Raw genomic sequence first — 25,681 nt, 5'->3', positions numbered from 1 at the left:
CTACGTTTACTTACATATTAATATCTTCGGAATTAATAATCATAGAAACTTGAAACAAAGACTATTTTACAGGGAAAATTTTTGTTTATCCTCTCGCCATATTGTTATTAACCATTTGTTGTAAACAATTAGTTATAAACAATTTGTTATAAATAATTTTTACTACAAATTTTTTATAAACTAATACCAAGTAATTCATGTATATTTATACAAACATAGATACATAATAGGTGTAATACGTGTATATTCAACAATTTGTTATAAAATTTTTATAAACAATTACTTTTACTTACATTTACTTACATGTGAATATCTTCGGAACTAAAAGTCGTAGAAGCTTGGAACGAAGATCATTTTAAAGGGTACATTTTTATCGATCTTCTCGTCGTATTGTTATTAATAATTTTTATAAACAATTTGTTATAAACAATTTGTTATAAATAATTCTTACTAAAAATTTTTTATGAATCAATACCAAGTAATCTGTGTATAATCATAGATACATATGTATAATACGTATATGTTCAACAATTTGTTATAAAATTTTTATAAACAATTACTTTTACTTACATTTACTTACATGTAAATATCTTCGGAACTAAAAGTCGTAGAGACTTGGAACGAAGATCATTTTAAAGGGTACATTTTTATCGATCTTCTCGTCGCATTGTTATTAATAATTTTTATAAACAATTTGTTATAAACAATTTGTTATAAATAATTCTTACTAACAATTTTTTATGAATCAATACCAAGTAATCTGTGTATAATCATAGATACATATGTATAATACATATATGTTCAACAATTTGTTATAAACAATTTTTATAAACAATTACTTCTATTTATGTTTACTTACATGTAAATATCTCTAAAACTAAGAGTCATAGAGACTTGAAACAAAGACGATTTTACAAGGTATATTGTTGTTTATTTTCTTGTCATATTTTTTATTATGTTTTTGTTATAAACAATTTTTATAAACAATTTCTTTTAAACGAATGACAATTAAAATATATATATATATATTTATATAAACACATGCAAAAAGATATATATATTTTACAATTTTTTATAAACTATTTGTTATTAACAATTCTTTTAAAAAATGTTTAACGAATATAGAAAGACATATGATATGGACAAAATAGACATGAAAAGAGAATCTTCTCTAATTAGTGGAAAGATCTTTCTATGCACTATTGAAAAAAAAAATGACCGCTCATCTATATTCTAATTAAAATCGACGTGAAGTCGGATCAGATTTCGCGTTTCAACGTCGTGCCCTCGTCCATCGAGACATATTTCACGGTTTTGGTCTAGAGTGTGATGATAATCGAAGCTCGTAGGACGATGAGCGAAGCCGCAAAAAAGAAACGTCTTCCGAATCGCGGAGCATGAAAAATGGTTACGAACATCGAAAGCTTGATTTATGCTATCGTCAACGTGCCACTTCGCGTTTCGCGGAAAACAACGGAGCGACATTCCGTTTATGGGCGAACTCGTGGATTCATCGTCGATTTTTTTTCTTCCCTTTTTCTTCCTTCCTCTTTTTTATAGTTCAAAATGTCCGTACTCGCACGGCACGGACATAGTATGTGAGGGTTGGAAAAGGACTAGCGAAACAGGGAAAATACGTTTTTATTCGGCTCTTCGTGGTTTTCGTCAGGATGCGTAGAAAAATGAAAAGCCGGAAAATCGTATAAAGGTTCCTACATAGACGTGATATTCTTCTTTCCTTTATTTCATCCTTCATTTCTACTTTTGACGGTGAATTCAAAAATTTCATTCTTTTCAATGGCGTACATTATTAATCACGAGGATAGATAGATTTATTACAATTTTTATATAAGTTTCTGTCAGACGATTTGAGAAATCATTAAATGGCACAAAGAGGTGAAATAATGATTCCGTTTCGGAAATGAATCGATTAATTTCCTCGAATATTTATTGTTTTATCTTGGATAGAAATTTCTTCTCTCGTAAAGTTTGTCCATTTAAATGGAAGCTAAATCTATAAATGTATGTTTAAGTGAAATATATATACATATTTATATATATATATATAAATAAATATATATATATATTTTCATATATATATATATATATATATATATATATTATATATATGAAATAGAAAGGTTCGAGCGTATCTCGTATCACGTCATGTATCCGTGTCTGTCGAGTTTGACAGGTAATATTATTTGAGACGACTACGTGAATGTATGGCACGCACCTACACAGAATCATGCACACATACATGTACATTGTATTGGGAGGTAGCTTCATAACGTCGTCATGTGCTCCACGTAATATTCCTTTAGGGATCAGATCCACATCCGAATGGCAGCGTCGCCCGTTCTGTTCCGAGGTTCCTCGTGCTTCCATATACATATACACATACCCTCCCTTCATGTCACTCGTGCGAGCATTTAACCACGCGTAATTTGCATACGCGTCTATTTGCATTTATCCATCAGTGACTAGCTAAGCCGAGACAGAGGAGAGAGAGAGAGAGAGAGAGAGAGAGAGAGAGAGAGAGAGAGAGAGAGAGAGAGAGATAAAAAGATAAGAGTAGGAAGGGTGTGAAAAATCTTCATCATTTTAAACGATGACTTTTTAATTTTCTTAATGCGTTCCATCCAAGTTGTATCTATGTTCATTTAATTACAATTCGTTACCAACAAGTTTTGTGTTACACAAAACAAAATTCTAATTCTATATTATTTTTTTATGGGATTATTTATCATATATTTTTCGTAGAGTTTTTCACAGAAAACGATTTTTCAAGAGTAGAACAGGATAATAGGAATTATTTTGCATTCATAATGGAAATATTTTTTCGGCTCGTTTCAGGAAGAAAGGAGATAAGGTTGATAGGAAAGACCATCACTGGATAGAATCCAGAGGGAAACGTAGGCTGAGTTTAAAAGACGAGGGTGGGTGATGTAGTGTAATTTAATGAAACAAATGGGGACACGAGTCAACTGCACAAACACTCGAGGCAAAGGAGGATCGGCTTTGGTTGAGGAAAGAATCAGAGGGAGAGATAGTAAAAAGCAAATGAAAAAGATAGCTAAGGGTGAAAGAAAGAAAGAAAAAAGATGGAGAGAGAAAATGTAGGATGAAGAAGAGAAAGGTACCTTCCTGCAATTCAATTTCACTGGCGTTTCACTACTCGTAGATACGCGCTACCGCTGGGAGCAAAATCTCAGTTCTTCTCTCTTTCTCTCTCCTTCATAACTTCTTTTCTGGAAATCATCTCGAAGCTTTCAACCACTCTAACCGCGCGGCAAAGCGGCAGATTCTCTCTTTTCGCGGTCGTACTAAATGTTTTCTTCAGCGTTGTTCTCGTGGTTGTGGCTAGCCTGATATTCTTCTTTATAGACAGAAATTATCAAAGATTTTTGTTTTGCCGTAAGAAATTAATATATAATATTAAAATAACGCTAACGATATCGAGTAACTCAAGCGTGGAATTGATTTATTTCTTTTAATTACGGAATACTAGCGACCATTTTAGAACGTATTATAAAATTGAAACTTTTTTTGAAATCGTAATCTCTCGAACGCGTAAAGCGATTCTCGTTATGAGATGCCCACGGAAAGGGAATTAATTTAAGTTGCACGAAGGGCAATGAATTCGCGGGTGGATGAGGGGTGGAAGCTGACGATATTATGAAGTTTTACTATAAAACGTTATCTCGGAAAGAGAATTATTCCGAAATGAGAAAGAAACTCAGTGAGGTTGTTTGCATATCCTTCGTAACGTGCAATTTAAATTCTTCTACGGTATCGTGAATTTAAAATAAGGAGTGACTAATTTATTATCTTCTTCTTGTCGATGTTCTTTCCATAGGTTTGTATTCGATGATTTTCCCTTCCCGTTAGATGAATGTCGTTGGATGAACTTGCAACGAACTCGTTAAATATTTGAAGCGTTTTGAAGCTTTCTCGTTGTACATGCGTATAGAATCCCGTATATTTGCGTAGAAGTCATCGTTCTCGATCGAATTATAAATTAGAAACTACGTGAAACTAGGTATTCTCACTCACTCTCTTTCTCTTTCTCTCTCTATCTCTTTCTCTTTCTCTTTCTCCTCCTAGAGAACTAATAATTCCGAAAAGTTTGAAGGAGGAGAAACGATGTATATCCGCGCACGTGATTCCGCTATAAACGGACGAACTTACGAAGCATATTATTGGTACTCTCGGGTAATTATACTTGAAATATCTGTGGCACGTTAACTTTCACAGATAGAAGTTTGAAGATATGTTCGGTTGTTATTCGGACGGTAATTATATCTCACGAGGAATAGAATACGAACAAAACGGACTATGAAAGAGAGAGTTATTAAATTACGCGTGAAAGGAATGTATTCTACGAGTTCCCACTGCTTAATAAATATCTAAATTTCTTATTTATAACTTAAAGAAACTTCAATAACTTATAAGAAGAAGAATAATTGCGCTATTTCAAAGAATATTTACAATAGTTTGTAAAAAAGTTTTCACTGTCCGACTATATCGAATACGTTACTGCAGAATGGTGATTAACCGTATAGTTTTAGTTTTTCCTGAAACTTGTATCTTTTTTCCCTTTTGTTACATCAATTCGTGAACGTTCTCGACGTAAATTTATCCAACCTTTCATAAAGATATCTAACAAAGATATCGAACAACCTCGTAAAAGTTTCAATTGAAGTAACAAGCTTTCGCAATCTATAATCTGAACGAGTCGAAGGTTCGTATATCTTTTTCTTTCTCTTGTTCGCGAATCCATGAGGTAATTATTCTTAGCACTGGTAATATCGATCGCACCGTACCGGGGAAAGCTCGTGGCCCTGGCCTAGACGATTCCTCTTGGAGTTCTCGCGCGCGTGCCTCTACAGGATTCGAGAACATGCACGGTCGTTACTTGCAGGTAACGCGAGGTTTATATGTACGTAAAGTACGGTGCAGGTTGGTGCCATTGGCTGACGCAGTCGAGACCGCGGTAGGGGGTTAGGAGGTCTACATACATAATGCAGAGTCTCACGGAGGCTAGAACTATTCAACTGTGTCAGGGTTACCACCCCACCTTTACTCGGTGCCGCGTGGTAGATTTAACCCTCGACCCTGTCCCTCATCCGTTTCACATCCCTCACCCCGAACCCTGCTCTTCTTTACTCCCTCGTAACCGTCTCATTCTCATTCTGACGTAGCAAGGAAGACGAGAAGAGGCCGAGGAAGGATCTAGAGATTCGTCCTTTCATCGCTCGTTATCTTTTCTAATTGGTAAGCTCGCTTTCGTCCGCGAGCCATTGTCGTCAGCTTGGCCGATTTCAAATCGCCCGTCTAACGAGATAATTAGCGCGCGTTGGATAATGCGAATCATGCGTCAAGCCTCGGACTTTTTAAATGGAAGTCGTGACCCAGCCTTTATTCGAGACTATCTTTCGAGGAAAGATCGATACCGTTAGTATGTATGTATTTCAACGCGATGATTCTGGTAGAACGTTTAATTGAGATTTGTCTGAGCTAAGATCAAGGATAATATCTTCGGAGAGAGAATCGCGGAGGACAGAATTCTCCAATGCAATTTCATATGCAACTTCACGAAAGAGAAAAAAAAAACGAATTCTTTTCTTATTCTCTTCTTATTCTCTTCATACGACGTGCATTGTTTCCACAGATGGAATAGGAATACCAAAGCACAGGGCGCGAAGGTAAACACCAAAAACCTGTTTGTCCTGAACGAAGACAATTTTCTCGCTTTCGTGACTTGACTGTAAACGGAAATCGTGGAATCTACGTTCTTCGCGGAATATTCAACGTTCCCGCCGCAAATTTCGTGAATTTCAACATTCCGTTTCTTCCTTTTCCCCTTTACTTTACGCGCGACATATTCGGTATTTGTGTGGTGTAGAGAGTTTACATATTCCTATTTATTTGAAACGAAATATTTACAATTTTTTCTTTTTAAAGGAAACTTCATTGTTATGTTAAAAAAACAAAAAAAAACTTATTGCGATATTTTAATACCATTTACGGTAATAAGAAATCGTTTGAATAACAACCTTGAGATATAGATATCGTGTCTACCAAGAAAAATTATTACACTTATTTAAGGAACGAGACACCGATGACATATGTGCCGCGAGTGTGCTGTAATTTCCCGATAAAAAATTAATGCTCGTTCGATTCAAATACTATGCACGATGCAGCTTTGTAAGTAAGACGAAGGTAATCGTAGCAGCTGGTTAGGAAATTGATTCCCTTTAGACGTCGAACCGTGATTTGCTATATTATCGAAAATAATTTTCAGTAAAATCGGCATTCGCACATAAGAAACAGCTGGTTCCATCGAGCTCATTGCGTCATTACTTCACGTATCGTAACGATCGGCATTCTCATTTTCTCACAGAGCTCACGAGCGTAATATGTTCTTTTTCCTTCTTGTGCACGTGTTAAACCGTCGGCTAAAGCTTTCATATTGCGAATAGTTTCTTAGGTATCATTCTGGATCCAAGAATTACTTCTCGTCTGGCCCATGGACTCGATTGCCTTTTCCCAAAAGTGATATCAGCTCCGATGACTTTCTGAGAAAGTACTTTCGAAAACTTGTCGTGTAAACGAAGCGAGTTTCTGTAGAGCGCCAATGCTCCATTAAGCTTCTTTACCAATCTTCTACTACTTCTTTACCACTTCTTTCCCTTGATGCCACTAACGTTGTCGTAGATTTTCTTAGATCTTTTCCTTGCATTCTGAGACTCGAAAATAATATCAATTTGTAGAAATAAGTTGAAATATTTCCCTATTGCAAAGGAACATGTCATTGTACGTTTCTCGAAGCATAAGAAAGTTATTAGGTCGTGTAATTAATCTTCGCTTTGGAAGTCAAATTACATACAGCCGATCGAAGGATGAAAATTAAACCATTTGGATTTATATGGGTACGTTCGTATCCTTTTGGATCTGGTTAATTATCATTTGGAAGCCGCGAATAATTTTACTACTATCAGGCTACGGGGAGTGAGAGAGAGAGAGAGAGAGAGAGAGAGAGAGAGAGAGATATTAATGAAATATTGCCGGTTGTAAATTTTCTTCGAAACAATGCCACACCATACTTGTGGTGTAATTAATTATCCTTTTCGTTATGCGTAAAATTATAACGAATTTGTGATTTAATAAAGTTAGATGTGAGATAGCTCAAACAATAAACTCGATGAAACATAACGTAATGAAAAGGATATCGATTGGATCACTTCGAGCATCGATCCAAAATTCAAATGAATTCAATCGGAGAAGACAATTTTGCATGATTTCGGGAGAGATAACGGGGATTTCGCTCGTGTCGCTACATCGGACTTTCGAGATGTGCCGAGCTCATTAACGTTTCACGAGCAAGGCTGTTCCAAGTTGAAGTCATATCTCCGGAGGATACGTGGCTCGGCTTAAATATCAAAGTGCACGAATCCAGGTTCCCTCCGAGCTGTCTCGTCGCATTGGCCATCACGAAACGTACGTCCATTTCCCCTCATCGCGTTGCTAGCTGGATGAATTATCAAAATTTCCGCAACACGTACCGCATGCGAGCTCCTCTCCCTTTTCTCGAGTGACCTAAGTAGCACGGTCGTGGTACGCATAGGGAATGAGAACGACCTCTTTCTATTCTCCTTTTTCATCCCCTTCGCTCGGCGAGCCAGCTTCCATTCGTTCATCCACCCCTTGTCATTTTATTTTTTACCATTCCCACTTCTACGCTCTCCACGACTGAATTATCAAGATTCTCTTCTCTCGAGTTTACGCATCCATAAAATCAGACCTTCTTTCTTCCTATGTCCCAGTTATTTTCCTTCACTTTCGCCTATCCGAAAGATCATTTCAAATTGTTTCGTTGAATTAAAGTAAATTTTCTTAAGATCATTATGTCAAACTTTCCACCGAATTCAGCAGGATAATTAAAACTCAGCGATCCAATCTCAGATTCATCGTTTCTTTTCCCTATGAAAAGGCGGGCTCGCGAAGATGATCGTATGCTTTTCGAACAATAACGTGACTGAGAGCGTTGCTGAGAAAATAGGGCCGAGAGCAAACAAAAGGAAAAAGAAGGAAAAAGAGAGAGAAAAGTCAAGCGACCTATATGTCGACGGTCTTGTCGTAGGCGTAGGTGTAAAACGCCTACTCGCCTAGGTGCTCGCACGAAAGAGAGCGAGTTATTCTCGCTTATTCACTCAGGGTCACGATACTCCAGCGATGACGTTATGCCTTTCTGCATATATCGTGCCATCTTGAAGGGGTTTTCAACGACTACGTCATTTTTACTTCTCTTACTTTTTCTTTTTTTATGCTCTTTCGTACTCCTTTTTGTCCGTATGATTTTCAAAAAGAAATAGAGAAGACCTATGGTTCAAGACCACTTTAGAAACTAAAATACTTCCTCATAATTTATTCCACGCTCGTCTTTATCGTTTTTCTTCTTTCATTACGTTCAAATCTCCTAGTTTAATCCGTACTCTTTTCCTCTGTATTTTTTCCCAATTCATTCTAGAGTTTTTTTCTCCAATCCCCATTGAACGTTATAAAATACTTTCGGAGAAAATGGCTAACGGATTTTAGTTCTAACTGTCTCTGGTCAGCGATCAAATTTTAATCCTTCCAAAGGATTACGAAAAATCGTGAAGATTAAAGAAAGACGTCATTATCGATCACACAATTCGGTTCGAGTACGATTTCTTTTCTTTCTTTAGGAAGGAAGAGCGAAATGTTACTTCGAAGTAAAAGGAAAAAGATAAAAGGAGGGTTAAAAGGGTAACCGCGCGGTAAATGGTTTTCGCGTTTCGTTCGAAAAATCGAGCATTGCGAGGGACATACTTTATAGTAATCGTGGAGGCAAAGTCGAGAGGAAGGGATCTGTGAGAGAGTACGGGGTTAGTAGGAGAAGTGATAGGAGGGGGTGGACTGAATAAACGAACAGGAAAGTGTAGCATTCCCGAAGGAAAGCGGAACCGAGGACGACCTTTTTCTGGCACTTTGCGCTCGAGTGCATTCCGCGACTGGATACATACGTATATGCGTATATACATATTTGGATATGTATATACATATATATATATGTATATATATATATATACACATATATACACGTCTATATTTTACACGGCATGCTAGCCGCACAGTACATCGCAACGGAATGACGATACCGAAACCAACTCGGTGGCTCAAGGGAAAACGATATTGAAATCACGCGAGTCGAGTCCAACCTCTTCGGCATCGTAGTCATCGTAAGCATCGTGGTCGTCGTTATTATCAATGCAACTAGGCCAGCTTGAAATAGAAACTGTCACAACTGGGGCAGCTAATGCCCAACGACATTCCTTTCTATGTGACAAGCAAGGAAACTCTTTTAGTATTGTCCTGTTATTAATTCTATTATTTCATCATATTGGATAATCTGTAAGTTTCTGTTTTAAAATAAAATGAACAACGTTGCATGCTAGAAGTGTTCGTTGGAAAAGGCAAACACGAAAGAACTGTCTCTAGGAACGAGGCCATTTAAATCGTTCTTCTTTGACACCACGAAACAGGACGATTCTCGATTGAGAGTTAAATGTTATCAGGCAGATGACTCGATTTCGAACTATTTGATGCGATGCGGATGCTCCAATAGACCGAATCATTGGGCTCGGAAATTGGAGTGGATACTACGATCTGATCGGATTCGATTGCAATTCGTACGACCTCCCTTCTCTCTTTCTCTCTCCTCTATACCCATCTCCTATGTTACTATCCTTGAGACAAAAACGAACGGCATCGGAATCCCCTGGTAATCCGAAACTGCGCTTGGATTTTCGAAGGAAGATCCTTCTAAAACGTTTTTCTGTGAACATCACGAGCACGATACAACTATAGTTGCATGTATCTTTTATCGTTGATAAAGTAAACGAACCACGTTCGTTCATCGCCCTTTTCTTTTCTCATCGTCTGTTCTCTCTTTTTTAAGTTTCCTTTCCTTCTTTTTCTATTCTTCCTTTTTTTTATTTTTTTTATTTTTGAGAAAGAACTCAAAATTCATACATAACTTGCATGCACGACGGTAATCTCATCGCTAACCAATTACCGGCACGATGGAATTGAAAACGCGAATGAAAAAAAAAAAAAGAAAAAGATATATTGATATATAATAAAAAAGAAAATTTCGATCGAAGCGAAAAGAAGGAAAATGAAATTTTTTCCTGTTTTCATCCGTCGTGCCCGATCTCCAATAAAAGGAGAACGTTTAAAAGCTTTATCTTCGTCTTTATCGCTGCATTACCTTTGTTTCGTCATATGTCATCGTTTCATGATTTACTCGACCGATGCGAGCGATTTGAAACGTAATTTGAGAATGGATTCTTTAAAATCGAAGATGAACGAGTTAATCCTTCGGGTGAAAATATAATAAATAAATACACTCGCATCGGTAAGCTCGCGTCCATTGCGATCCCTCGTTTATGTTGCGTGTTGGTGTTGGTGCAAGGGGCAGGAGATACCGATATACATATGGTACGAGTCGTATCCGACCCACAGTGGCGAAGGTTACGAAGGTCGCGTCTCGAGAGTGAGCCCAAATTCGAATTATGGAGTGGCCAGCCTAAACCTTACAAACATCCGCGAGAGCGATCAAGGCTGGTACGAGTGCAAGGTCGTCTTCCTCAACAGGTCGCCTAACAGTCACAAGAACGGTACCTGGTTTCATCTCGACGTCCACGGTGCGTGCCAATTTTTTACAATAATTATTATTATCATAATGATTTTACTTACAGGACATTTTCATTATACACTCAATTGAAAAGAAAAGTGCACATACACGCGTTAAAAAAAGACTAAAAGGAATCAAAGTTAAATGAAGTTGACGAACAGGTATTCTCTCTTCGTTTTTTCTTTCTTCGTCATATTCGTCCTATGTAAAAATAAAGGATACCGATCGGCTGGTGGGTACTAAAAAAGTTTCATACCCACAGTAGTTACTTGGCATAGTAGTTACTTTTTTGAAACTTTTATCCGACTTACGTCAGAGAGTACGAAGTTACATCGCGCTCAACCCAAACTCATCTCCCTCTTCCCTCGCTTCCTCTTGAGTCCTCCTTCCCATTCCTCTTAATATTACTTCGAGCTTAAGTAGATTATACGTCTTCAACTAACGTATTTCTGTCATATTTTAAACAGAATTAATTTTATAACGAGGCTTACATCTTTCTCTCTCTTCTTCCTTTCTTACGATAAATTTTCTATTCGTGTTGCTTGGGAATTGGTAAACGACGGTTCGCAAATGTTACATAAAATTTTACAACATCGAAGTCGTACTGCATTTCATTTCATCTTCTTTCTTATTACAAAGTAATAAATAATTTTAAACGAACATATTTGTAAGACGAACAAATGATAGATATTTCCTTTATTAAAAGAGAAATAAACGAGTGAAAGATTCGTTCGCATATCTTCGCGAGAAATTCGGCAAAATACCTACGAGAGTATCGCTTCTTCATGCTCCGTTAAACGCTTCGAGCGTTGTTTCCTCTATCTCAGATTTTTAAATTTCCCTCGTCGCAAAAGAGAGAGACGAGAAGGAAAATAGTAGAGAAATTGAGAAAAAGAAAAAGAAAGAACAAAGATATTTGCCTTGTGAAGAACCGCGCAAGCGTTTTCCCGATTCGTCAACGTCGATGCTACAACAAGAGAAAGAGAAAGAGAAAGAAAGAGAGATAGGACCAAAAGAATCAAGAGAAGAAGAAGAAGAAGAAGAAAAAGAAGAAAAAACCGTAGGAAGGGAAAAACTTATTGCCGCGTTTTGTTTGGCCATAAACGTCGCGGAAAGGCCAGAGAAAAGGAAAAGCATTTAGATTGTGAACAAAAGAGAGTGAAAGAGAGACGGAGAGAAAAAGAGAGAGAGGGAGAGAGAGAGAGAGAGAGAGGGAAGGAAGAAAGTGACTCCTTTTTCTCTTTTTCTCTCCCTTCGTGTTTTCCACCCTTCGTCATTTGCTCCGAAACCAAGCCTCGAGCCGTCGGGCTTACACTCGACTACGTCCACCACGACTACGACGACGATAGACTCGGCATCAAAGAGAAAAATACTCGGGGCACCGGAAAAACGTTTAAGGCTCCTTTGTCCTTCACTGAAGTGCCTCCGTTCGGCCGTCGAGCTCGCATTACAATGATAGAGTACTGTCCGTTTTTCCGACGTCGTCCGGACGACGTCCACCTTCGTATGTAATTTATATTCCAGATCGTAATTACGTTTCACTAACGGAAAGACAGGAGGAAGGACGGCCAACTTACAATTACTTATTTCAATATCGCGTAAGCTGGGTAATTAATAATCCCGAAGTTTTCCGCAAAAGTAGGATAAGAAGAAAATTGCAATTTTCTTGGAGAAATTACGACCCGATATCGTGAAAATTTTGTGAAAATTTCTCGTGAAGGGTAACGTCTTCGTTCGTTCTAAATGTAAATTTCGTGATTTTACGTCGCTGGTACCGAAGCATTAGCGATATATTCCGATTGTCATTCTAATGAGAATACGAGAAGAAAAAGATTCGACGGATAGAAATTATCATCTTTCGTCGAAGTTTTTTCCCTACTTCTGCGGTGGACGTCTAAAGCGTACAGTTTGGCGCTCGTCCAATTTGTAGCGCTCGGCACGATATAAAGTCGCTGACATGTAAACACTCGAATTGAATGTTGGATTGGTTTCATCGTGGAATATTTGGTTTATACGCTAGACGAAGACGAAAAGAACTCTCTCGATCTTCTTCTCTACCATTTGTTCCTCGTTCCTGCGCTATATTCGACTTATACGTTCTTTCCTAGAGAGAGCCAAATATTCATTGAATTTTTCGATGATGTTTTCGTAAAATAAATCTCTCTCTTTTTTGAAAGATATTTTTTTATAGATAAAAATGGACTACGGCATTTAATTGATTTCTTACCAATAGTAGATTATTTTTATACGAAAATCAAAATTATAATGATAAAATCGTAAACTCGTGTATGTGCCAAATACGAATACTTTTTTTTTTAACTTTAAAAAGAAATCCAACGAATGGTGAATCGGTTAAAAACATAATACTCGATATTCTTGCAGCGCCACCCAGATTTAGTATAACGCCCGAGGAGATGATTTACGTGAATCTGGGCGATGCGATAATATTGAACTGCCAAGCCGAGGGTACCCCGACGCCTGAAATTCTCTGGTACAAGGATGCAAATCCTGTCGAACCTTCGCAAACCATCGGGATTTTCAACGATGGTACTGAATTGAGAATTGCTACCATCAAGAACGAGGATATTGGTGATTACACTTGCATTGCGAGAAATGGAGAGGGTCAAATCAGTCACACCGCGCGAGTCATCATTGCAGGTGAGAAGATAATCATTATTTTATTGTGTTAGCATAGATTTATTTTTATCCTTAACATTCGAAGAAAAAAGTCGACTTTTCCGAAGGTACTCCGTCATACTAATTTATCTTAAAGTTTTATTGAGAATTATTCACTCACACGGATTGTTTGATTATAACACAAAATGTTTATTTATTGTCACATGTCGAACTTAAAAATGATTAACACCTAACTTAAGATCATGTTTGTTAAAACAGTATCATTATTGCTCATTCTGTCTTCAGTTTATGCTGAGAACGCGTAGCGGTAAGAGATCGTCGACAACAATGATCGTTATTATTTTCTATTTAGCTTTTTACCGTCGATTACGTAAGTCCTTTTTTTCATTGACATTAATTCTTTAGTTACTGCATTTTGCATTTATATTTTGTATATTGCATTTAAAAAAAAGATCTCCTAGACGAACATCAACTTGATACGATGGAAACCAAAAAAAGGAAACAACAGTTTTTATCTCAGTGTTCTAAAAACTTTCCAAGTGAAAAAAAGGTTTTTTTTTATCTTTCCTGTCGTTGTTATTCTTTCTTTTAAAACGCGTTAATCCCTTGTGAAAGCATTTTCTGAGACTTTCACAAGTCCATACGGTGTCCTTTCTAGTCGATGTCGGGTTCAATCGCGTCGCAACGTCAAGTAATAACTCATTTTTCCATCCGACCTCGCAAATATCACGCGGGGAAACATTAGCGGATGCTATTAAGCATTAACTTCTGACAGAAACGCATTAGCCCTGGTAGAACCATGATGCGGCTTAATCCACTTGGTTCGCGGTTGCGAGACGACGACGAGAGGCGCCTACCACGTAGAAAACGATCCTGCTCCATCCCCCTTCTTGTGTCAGGGTGTGATAAAAAAAATTAAAAAACAAAAAAGAAAAAATACATGGAAGGAAAAATAAAAGAAAACGAAAGAGAGAAAGAGAGAGAGAGAGAGGGAGGGAGAGTGAGGGAATGATAAAAATATTGCAGGTATCTCGCGAAGAAATCAAGCCGACAATAAGTAAGACAAGCAGCCTTTCTCATTTTTCTTGTTCTTTTTTTTGTATACTTTCTTCTATGACACGGACAGGCAGATATTGTATTTTCTTTTGCGACGCTTCGTTCAACGAGAATATTTTAATTTGTTATTCTGTTGCGACCAAGGACAGTGGTGTAATCAGGATTTTTCTTATCAGCGTTTCGTCGCGAGCGAAAAACGTCACGTCGTTATGATTTTTCTTTCCTCGAGAGAGGTATAAGCTCGAGTAATTTTGTTGTTATATATTCATACGTGTGTAGGTGCGTACGCATACCTCATATTTTACGGGGAAAATAATCGCGAAGAGTATCTTTACGCAGAAAGTACGACGTTTATCAGATAATCAATAAAAACTGAATTGCGACGGCTATTGACGAACACAGCGTTATTAGACACAAATATTTTCGATAATTACAGATCGAGCGAATACCGATATGGAAATTCCGGTAACCACAGTATCAGAGAATACCTCAAAGCGAACCAGTAATTTGATGGTGTTGTTATATCGGCATAGACGCTCGATACGATCAAATAATCAAAGTAAGTCAAAGTGGTATAATTCAGTAATTTTTCAATTTCCATTCATGACATTCTTCGTATATATATATATTATATATATAATTTTTAGTACCAATTTGCTTTGTAACTCGATCACGCTAGTAAAGATAATAGTTTATTTTTGAGCCGAATTGCATGTCCATATTTATCACCTTGGAGTTTGCCTACATTTTTTACCATCAAGTTTTTAGCATACTTTTTCGTGTTGAACTCGTGAAGAGAAGTAATTGACTTATATCACTGTGGCTCTCAAAGTAGTTCGAATCAAACGCGTATCAAGCTCGAGAAAGAGAAAAAAAAAGAAAAAAGAGTGAGATAAGAAAAAGTGAGAATGAAACAAAGGAAGAAAGGGAACGTTAATTCACGATCGATATAACATTGTATATAATCTGATTGACAAAAATATCTCGTGATTAGAAGCAGAGAATGAGAGCTCGCGAATTATCGAAAGTGTTTCAGCCATCACCGGCATTCATTTTTACAAAGATCTTTCACAGAGGTTTTGTTGTTCTCTTACACGCTGGAAACGTTTCATCGCTAATGCTGTTCATCGAACCACACGTACATATTATATACTCACATACACAAACATACATACACATATACACATGCGATCATTTTAGTATCTTAATAATGCTCACGGAACGACTGGACAAAGCTTTAAGTGTTTCTAGCATCCGCTTACAACATTGTCGATGGTTTCTTTTACCTCATTCGTGCCAACACCGAGCGATCGACGAAAACAGATAGCGATCGTGATCGAACAACGTATCTCGATGAAACCAATTCTACTATTCGTCCCGTAATGGACAGGAGCAGGAGAAAAATAACGAGGAAACACGGACGGACGGACAGACGTACCCCACAATTGCGCACCTACTGAAGCCTGAAAAAGTTTTCTTCTACTAAGTTTCTCATTTTTCTTTTTCTTATATTTGATTTCTCAGCTTTTGCGTTATCATTATGATTATGCATATATCATCGAAAGCTAAAAAGCGATAACACTTACAATACCCGGTACTCGAATATATTTCTTCTTTATTACTTTCTATTTTTCTTTTTCTATAGTTTTTCCTTTTTTAGATCAATCGATTACCGTGATTGATGTCGATTCTAACAAAACATCTATTTTATCTAAGGAAAATCTATATGATAGAAATTTGGTGGTCTTCGAGTACGGGGTATCTATTCTTGATATACATTTCTTGATATACATCGTAAATCTTATGAATCGGTACGTATCGTTCTGTGTGCGTGTCGTTTCCTCGAAACGATAAAATTCGCGTTAGGCAAAGTGGTTACAGTCCACTACTACCATCATCAGCACAACCACCATTGCCATTTTCCTGGTTACCTACTTCTCCAGAAGCTCTTTCTGGCCAATTAAGGGTGCTTCTCGCGCGCCGCGAAGCTCGCGTTAAAAGACGATTTGTCTACTTTCCCCCTAACGCAGCACCCCTCGGCTAATGTTTCTTTCTGACCCAACGATCTCATCTACTTTTTCTTACATATTTCTTTCCTAACAGTTGGCCAGAAACTTATCAAATTTTTATCGAGTACGAATCGAAGGACGAGTAATTAATAATTTTCTGTTAATGTATAGAGACAAATCTTTAAACGTTTTCCATCGAGATTTTCGCGATTGAAAAAGTTTTAATCCAATAAAAATTTCGTCTTAATGTTCTTCTACAAGTAGAAGATAGAATATGACATTGAAATAAAGAGAGAGAGAAAGAAAGAGAGATGTAATTCTACCTCTCTAATCTTTCAATTCCTTTTCTATCTCGTAAGAAATAATACTGACGGCAGCGTTAATGCCGAGTATTTCAAACGTCGACAAAGAAGTTAAACTTTGTCTAACTCTCTCTCTCTCTCTCTCTCTCTCTCTCTCTCTCTCTCTCTCTCTCTCTCTCTCTCTCTCTCTCTCTCTCTCTCTTTATATATATATGTATGTATGTATGTATGTATATATATCTCTCTCTTTCTTACTACTGTCATCGGTGGGAAACTTTTAAATCTTGCTTTGAATATTTAGCGAAGCTCCTGAATCCATCTTCCTTACTTTTGGATCGCGAACCGTGCCAAACTTAAAGTCTATATACGCATAGCACGTTTCTCTCCCCGTTGTTGAATATGTAATAAAATCGTACGAACGTAATTATTTAATCGCACGATAATAAATTATATTTCCGCTAATTGTCGACTGTAGCGTTAATTCATAATTTATTAATTAAAATTATCGTCATCGTGAATCATTAGATATGATAGATCTCATAAAAAGTTTCGAATCTCATTGACCTCCTTTCTAATGTTTCTTCGAGTCGAGAAAGTACATATAACGGAATTACTAAATTGAGTTGCTTCTCTTTGCGATAACTACGATTTAACTTCTGTTGCGCGAACAGAGCAAAGAAAAAGGAAGAAACACGATTAATTACAATAAACTCTTTTTGTCTTTTCAATTAATAAATAGGAGACTTTAGAAAGATGTTGTAGAAATGTTCTTTTATCATTTTTTTTTTTATAAAAGAATGCAAGATAATTTTTAGAAAATATACTCGGGTCGGTGAGCAAATTGAAACGTGTAATGCAAATTTAATAGTTGAGCATATGTGGATGTCCACTTTTTTAGTTGCAGCAAAAGAACGAAAACAAGTATGCGGGGCTTTGATAAGAATCGTGCGTCTTACGAAAGACGGTAGGGTAGGTACCTTTGAAATAGTCACCATTAAACTTCAGTGCACTTCTGCGGACGATGAATAAATGAATACGGGTCCTTTGAATCACCCCCTCGGCGCAAAGCGAAAGCGTAGAATATACCTACACAAGGCGCGATACGTTCGTTGGTACATATTTTTCAAGAGACGATTCACAGAGACAGACATTCTTTTATCCGTTCTTTAAAAAAGTGTAGGTAGGTATACCGAAGCGAATGATAATCATTCATTGCATAAAAAGCGGTTCACGATTAAATGTCTCCGATTTGTTACAAATAACGCATTTAAGATCCAATAGTGCCGATATTATGTAGAAACATTTATCCTTTCTATTAATAGATTACCCAAATATATCATAATAATATCAGGCATCAAAGAAAACATATATCGTTCCTATTTCGAACGATATCCCGTGTTATGTCAGCGTCTTTTACGCGGGAAAGAATTTTATAAACTCGAACTTTCGTGTCGGATTTCTCGTAGCGAAGAATGGATCCTCCTCAATCCGGAAGATCTATGATTCTTCGAATATTTCTTACATAGAGTTGAAATCCAGGAGCGCATCTCGCACGGATACATAAAACCTACCTTAATCCCTGCAAGTGACGACAGATCGGATTGTGGAAAATATTGCTGAATCGGAGAAAGAGTTCAGCCTTTTGTTGGCTGAGATCGATCCCCACCCTCTCATTCCTTATCCACTCTTTCGTACTCTCTCTCTCTCTCTCTCTCTCTCTCTCTCTTTCTCTTTCTCTCTCTTACTCTCTTACTCTCTTACCCTCTTTCATACATCCATCCCCATCTCTAGTACTTTTCCATTATATACTAGCTACAATGATATTCCCTTCTGGAACGTCGAGTTCGTTGCTCAAAGCTCCGAGTTTCCAGATTCTTGTGGGTATTAAAGTAAAAATTCCGTTGGATATCGGTAACGATATAATACGCATCCTGATAAAGTATTTGTAAAGAGATTCATGAATAAGTACTTAAGAGTTTGAATATACGCGACTATTATCCTCGTTCTTAAGGAATAATTAACGTTCGATAAAAACGGAACTTATAAACGACTATAATATCTACGAAGATATAACAATGCAATATCTAATAAATAAAACGTTGAAGAGAGAAATGTGCTTTACCTGCGAATGGAAAAATCAGTAGTAACGTAATAACGTGGTTGTCCTTCGATTTTTGGCCACATCACATTAGCCTCTAGTTTCCCACGTATATATTTACGAGGCTTCCTATTTGCGAGGGTAGACTCCGGTTCGATACTGGCACGATCTCGTTCCACGTCCTGTTTCTGCATGGACTAACATTAAAAGCGCCACCGTTCGTTTCGTACTTTCGTCCAGGATATTGGCCGGCCCTAGCTATGTTTCCGTCATCACCGAAAACGAAACGATTTGCCATTCGCAGAGTTCACGATCGTTGCTTACTTTCCCAACGAATGAAAGTAAATAAGACGCGTCAGTTAATAGGAATTTTCGTTTTTCTACATTGGAAAAGGATTTATCCTCGGCCTAATTTCGATTTTAGCACTTTAATATGTCATTAATCATCATCTACTGCATTCGTAAATCAAGGAGATTTATAAACTGAGAAGAAAATCGCGCCGATCGTCTTTCGAAAAAGAAAACAATGCCGAGGGGCGAGTCTGTTTGATTCCAACATTTTAATCGAATACGAACGGCGTTGCATTTGAAATATAAAAGCGTGCGGCCCCGTCTTACGTTGGCAAAGTTTCGTCGCGACGATTCACGAAGATTTATTTTCACTCCGCGGATATCTCATTTACATTTTTATTCCGCTATTAATCGTCGGTCGAAGTTACGCGATGATAGCGGACCGAATCGAAGGACGTCACCGATTAAGAAAAGGATCGAACGCTTCGCGAATTTTTATTCGGCTCCTTTCTTTCAAATTTGTTTTTTTTCTTCTCTCGAGATATCACGACGAAGAGGGGAGAGTGCATTTGCATTTTAATTGAATTTCATTCGAGAATATCCAATGTCATTATTCTTGATCGTCGAATACATTCGTTCGTCACGTTTTTCATACGAGCGTGGAACTGCAACGCTTTTGCTCCTAGTATCTTTCCTTTAAAACGATCATCTAAGGACCCACTCGTCTCGTTCTTTTCCCCGTTCCCGAATGTAAAAGCGATTCTGCGAAGCTTTCGAAGACGCTCCCACACTGGCACGATATTAAGCTATACACGCCATTTTGTTGTAGAAATAAAAAAAAAGAAAAAGAACGTGCGAGAGAGGGAGAGAGGAAAACAGAGAAAAAGGAAAGGAGCGTCGATCGGAGAGGAGAAGCGCGATAAGGACAGGCGGAGTCTTTTCACGGTGCGTTTAATTTCCGTTTCGACAGGAGGAGCCGTCATTATGGTACCGCCATCGAATCAGACGAAGCTCGAAGGAGAGAAGGTTCAATTTTCTTGCGAGGCGAAAGCTCTTCCGGGTAACGTGACGGTACGTTGGTTTCGGGAAGGTGCACCCGTCACGGAAGTTTCGTCTTTGGACACGAGAGCTTCCATCAGGATGGACGGCAGTCTTGTCATTAGTCCTGTCAGCGCCGACGACTCCGGTCAATATCTCTGCGAGGTCACCAATGGCATTGGCGAACCCCAAAGTGCCAGTGCCTATCTCAATGTCGAGTGTAAGTTAAGCTAAACGTGTTTTTCAGAAAAAAAAGCATCGCGATATCATCACTTTCCACTTTGCTATGCAGATCCAGCGAAAGTCACATTCACACCGACGGTTCAATATCTGCCCTTCCGGCTTGCTGGTGTAGTTCAATGCTATATCAAGGCTAATCCGCAATTACAATATGTAACGTGGACGAAGGACAAGCGACTTCTCGAGCCTTATCAGACGAAGGAAATCGTGATAATGAACAACGGCTCCCTGCTGTTCACGCGAGTCAATGAGAATCATCAAGGAAGATATACCTGCACTCCATATAACGCTCACGGCACGCAGGGTAGTTCCGCGCCTATGGAAGTGCTCGTTAGAAAACCACCGGTTTTCACACTCGAGCCCGAACCGATTTATCAAAAGAAGTTTGGCGAGACTGTGGAAATGCATTGCAACGCTCAAGAGGCGGAAGGCACTCAGAAACCTACTATACAATGGCAGAGGGTATGATCATCGAAATTTTGTCTTCTAAAGAATAGAAATCTGCTCAGTGATCGACAGTGATCAATTACGTCGGGATGACGTTTATATTCACTTGTTTCGCGCAGAGAGACGGTGCTCCGATTCAACGCAACCGAGCGAAAATCAACGGCGGTAATCTGACGATCGAAAGTCTCCGACGAGCTGACTTTGGCTTTTATCATTGTATCGCAACGAATGAAGTTGCTACAATTTCTACTTCGACGCAGTTGATCGTCGAGGGTACCCAACCTCACGCGCCTTACAACGTCACTGGCAACGCTACAGAATTTTCAGTAACGTTAAGTTGGTTACCTGGTTACTCCGGTGGACCTGATTATAAACAAGACTATACCATCTGGCAAGTAACTCGATCTAAATTTAACTTTACATTTGATAGTTACGTTCATGTTACATTTACGCTACCATTTAATTTTTCTCTTACAGGTATAGAGAAGCTGGTACATCAGAGTGGGAAATGATACCTGTGACACCATCAGGAAGTACAACGGTCACGATCAACAGACTGACACCGGCTACGGTTTATGAGTTTCAGGTTATCGGAAAAAACGCTTTGGGTGATGGAACAATGAGCAAAGTCATCACCGTCAGAACTCTCGGTAATAAAAGATTCTGATTCATAATATGAACTATTTAATAACGTCGAAGTTTCAGAATCGTATTCGTATTGAAGTAGAATTAATTTAAAGAATAACTCAAGCAGCTTTTACATTACTAACAGAGATCTCTAATTCTTGCTTAATACCTTTCTCTTCTACTATTCTTTTCAACTTTTCTTTATTCTTATTCTTATCGCTGCATTTTCAAAGACGTGGCACTGACTTCATCATCCAGTGGTCAGGCTGCTGCGACGGACCAAAGCGGTAAGCGAATTCTCGATCAAAATATTTTGGTAAATTTCTGTAAATTTAAATGAAAAGTTCTAATCAAAATGTAAGAAACTATATGGATCGAAGGAAGGATTTACATTCCAAATATTATCGTGAACGTTTCTAACGAAATGATTTTATGTGCGAATGCACATATGCAAAGAAGATGCACGAAAGAAAAGAAAAATAGCTTACCCTTTTGCAAACGATTTGTACGATTCTTTCGGTTGAGTATCGGCACGCAAGTAGAATTGAAAAGTTATATGGAAGATCCTCGGTCATAAACGAGGACCCACCACTGGAAGAGAAAGCAAAATCCGGAAGAGGGAGAGGGAAAGAGAGAGAGAGAGAGAGAGAGAGAGAGAGAGAGAGAGAGAATGAAAAAGAGATAGACGTAAGAGCAGAAAAGATAAAAGTAGAGAAAGGGAACGGAGGCTTCCGTCACGACTTATCGTATCGGAAAACCCATCGAGCCGTTCGTTCTGCTTCCGCTTTTATTTCCTTTCCTCGAATCCAACGGTTCATTGCCTTTCATTTGTACATACGATGCTTCGAGCACCTAGAGATTTCTGTCCTTCTACTTCTTTTCTTCTTTTCTCTTCATCCAGCAACCTACTCACCCTTACCAACTACCATGCACGCTCACGCATCATCAGCTTTGCTTGTTAGTCTGCCTCGAGAAACTGGATTAGAGGAGATTAATGATACTCCTGGGGGATCATGTTCGTACGCTTGAATCTCTCTTCCGGTTCACCTACGACGCCCTACGAACACCACCCTCAGCTTCCTTTATCTTGCGACTACAACATGTCTCCCTGCTTTTCTTTGATTTCTCAATCGATTTTTTCCTCTTTTGTTTTGTTTTCTCGTTTCAGACATCTTAGATTATAGTACCCTCATATTACCGACCGATTCTACTGGAAATCCCGTCTTCCCGACAATCATAAGGCCGAAAGGTATACAACTGTGTTTTCTTTTCTTTTCTTTCCTTTTCTTTTCTTTCTAATTCTTTCTGTTGTTTTCACTTGTAAAAATGTGCATTTTCGCGTATGTGGTCTCCTCGTACGAGGGTCGGAAAGGCAATATTTTAATCTGTTTTCAGACGAACTCCCTTCCTACCTTTGTCCCCTTTCGTGTTTGCTTTACACGAATGTACGTATGTACGTTCGCAAAAATATGGGTTGAGCAAGTAGTCAGAGGTGTGCGTCGTCACGTCCCCCATTATTAAATCCGACGTGCTAAAAGTGACTCTCGTACGCGACGTCCACTCTCGAAATTCTCACCTTCCATATCCCTCATCCCATCTCACGGATTTTCCTAATGTTTGTACGATAGAATACGTCACTGTAAAAATTCTGTACAGCACGTTTACAAGAACGAAAGCACAAAGGGAAATTTGTAGCACTTTTACTTTCAGAGATCTTTCAGATCGATCGTTTGGGATCACCGTTGAAGGACTACGCGCGAAGGAGCTTTTAGAAAATTTCTCATTAAAATTCCTAGCAACGTTATTGCGTTTCTTTGTCGGAAGAAGGAAGTCAAAGTTTCCTGGTCGTTTCTTATCCATATAATCTTTCTCCTCTCGAAGCACACCGGATTAAACGTTATTGCTCCGCAATAAAAGACTTCGGGTTTTGTGCTCGTAAGATGAAGAGAGATGTAAGGAAAGGAATCAAATACGAAAGACAGAAAGAGAGAGAAAGAGAGAGAAAAATAGACAGACCGATGTTATGTGTCTTGTAAAGAAAGAGAAAAAAGGCGAAATTAGAAACAAAAATCGAATGAAAGTGAAAAAGGGAGACTTTATCCATTTAATTTCATGAAAGCGTTTGTGAAATACTTTACGAATTTAGAAACGTCGAGGGTAGAGAAGGAATAGTATAACTTCATACATTTTAAACGAGGCAAAAATAGTCGTAACTAAGCGCACTGCTAATTTCAAAGTTGAGGTCAAATAAAACATTTGTTCCGACGCCTGTGGCTGGCCTTTCACATATCGTCACTACTTTTAACGAATTCCTTACGGAATTCGCGAATGGAAAATTGGAATCAAAGCGAGTTCCTTCAAAAGCTCCATGAGATCCTCTCTATCTCTTCTTTTCCAGTATTACGATAAAATCAGTTTATCTTGGAAAAAGAGAGAAGTGGGAGAGAAACCTTTGTTAAGGTTTGCTCGATGGAAAAGAGAGTATGGGAGGAATCTCGTTAACTTCAAACGTAGAGAAACGTTGGATTTTTGTACACGGTGGACCAACTGTTTTCTTTTTTCTTTTTTTTTGCTTTCCTTTCGTTTCACGCCTCCCACGGGTTTCTCCCGTTTCGATCGATGCATTTACTACCACCACTATTACTCGTGAAACCAGCCCTTTCGTGTGGCTATTCGAAAAGAACCAAGTTAGGTTTGGGCGAATACGTTTTCTTTCAGGGTTTATCGCGATCCTTGTAAATTAGATTAATCCACTCGTTCTCGTATTCGTTTTTTCTTTCATTTCATGGCTTAGTAACGTTTATACTTAACTTTATTCATTATTTACGATCTTCACGTATTAAAAGGATGAGTAAATGGAAGAAACATTTAAAATTAGATCTTTCCATTTCGATTAATTTCAATGAATTCAATTTAATTTCGTTTATAAATTATCTATCAATTTGCACAGAACGATAAGGTTTATGGTTAGACTTTAAACGACAGTGGGTAGTAATGAAATGATATTGATGTACTTCTTAATAGGATTAGCCGCAAGCGTGAGGTCATCTTTCGTGGCTTTTCTAGCGCGTATGATGTTACAGCCTAATTACTTCCGGGATTCATTCGTTACCCTTATTAACGCACGTAATCCTAATTCTAGCTGACCTTATTTAAAAAAAAAAACATCAATAACAAGTGGAATTCGTAAAGAAAAAACGTTGAAAGGGAATGATGAATGATCTCTTCCTCTTTCTCTCCGTATCCAATATATTCTTTTATTCGAGATCTAGAATGCCTCAATAAAAATGAAACGTCGAAGTTTCATTTGCGGAAATATAATAGAAATAACTTGTCACAATACGATTTGATCCCTTTCTATTTAAAAATGTAGTGCTACTTCCTTTAACAATTCATTTAATGTTATATACGTCGATATATTTACAGGACCGAAACCAGGTCCACCGAAAAATCTCACAGTGACCGAGATCAGCAATGGATTTCTGATTACTTGGGAAGCTCCTACGGAGCGGAATCATCTCATTCAACATTACACTATTAAATACAAAACGGACGGGCCCTGGAAAAATCTCAACAAGGGACAAATCCGTCCGGAGGAAACAAGCTACTTGGGTAAATTGCAAAGATAACTAGTAATTAAATTTAACACTTTCCTAAGCCAATTTATAAATTGTATTACAGATCCAATGGTCAATAATTTATCAAAATCAATTACTCTAATAGTTGTTAGAATATCAGATATTTGTTTGACTAATGAAATAATTTTTTTATACCAACGAATTTTCTTTTTATTCCTTCGGGCTAACAGTGAAGAATCTGGTCGGTGGTAGGACGTATTATTTCCAAGTATTCGCCAACTCAGCGACGAATTTTGGTGCCAGCGATCAAGTGAAATTTCCTGTGCCTGCTCGTGTGAAGCATAAGGCGATCACGGCCGGGGTTGTGGGTGGTATTCTTTTCTTCATCGTCGCCATTATCCTGAGTATTTGCGCGGTGAAGATCTGCAATAAGCGGAAAAGACGAAAACAGGAGAAAGGTATGGTTAAGGACGTTCCTTTGGTGGAAAAAAGCTTGATATACAACGAACATGTCTTGTATCCGGCCTGCATCTCTGCTCTTGGTCGTGTCGATCTTTCTCTTACTTACAATCAACAATGAACGATATATGAAATAATGATATTTTCATTCGAATCTACAGGCAAAGCAATAGGTA

The 25,681-nt window shown here is 38.0% G+C and overlaps 1 protein-coding gene across 16 annotated transcripts in view; it reads left to right on the top strand.

The window, feature by feature from the left end:
* LOC122632969 (protein turtle) overlaps nucleotides 1-25,681 on the top strand; it is a 188,610-nt gene that overhangs the window by 147,918 nt on the left and 15,011 nt on the right. For 8 of the 16 annotated variants that reach the window (XM_043820311.1, XM_043820312.1, XM_043820303.1 and 5 more), the window contains 10 exons: nucleotides 10,502-10,733; nucleotides 13,106-13,381; nucleotides 14,853-14,975; nucleotides 20,087-20,374; nucleotides 20,447-20,856; nucleotides 20,961-21,232; nucleotides 21,319-21,491; nucleotides 22,637-22,717; nucleotides 24,895-25,080; nucleotides 25,277-25,504. In XM_043820311.1, the coding sequence (XP_043676246.1) occupies nucleotides 10,502-10,733; nucleotides 13,106-13,381; nucleotides 14,853-14,975; nucleotides 20,087-20,374; nucleotides 20,447-20,856; nucleotides 20,961-21,232; nucleotides 21,319-21,491; nucleotides 22,637-22,717; nucleotides 24,895-25,080; nucleotides 25,277-25,504 (2,269 nt within the window). Of the gene's footprint in view, nucleotides 1-10,501; nucleotides 10,734-13,105; nucleotides 13,382-14,852; nucleotides 14,976-20,086; nucleotides 20,375-20,446; nucleotides 20,857-20,960; nucleotides 21,233-21,318; nucleotides 21,492-21,701; nucleotides 21,756-22,636; nucleotides 22,718-24,894; nucleotides 25,081-25,276; nucleotides 25,505-25,681 lie in introns of all 16 variants that reach the window. The other 8 variants (XM_043820318.1, XM_043820317.1, XM_043820316.1 and 5 more) reach the window with 5 other exon arrangements.

The sequence above is a fragment of the Vespula pensylvanica genome, chromosome 11 (assembly GCF_014466175.1).
Source record: "Vespula pensylvanica isolate Volc-1 chromosome 11, ASM1446617v1, whole genome shotgun sequence".
Classification (NCBI taxonomy): Eukaryota; Metazoa; Arthropoda; class Insecta; order Hymenoptera; family Vespidae; genus Vespula; species Vespula pensylvanica.
The sequence above is the reverse complement of the archived record's forward strand: the minus strand, read 5'-3'. Positions and strand labels throughout refer to the sequence as shown.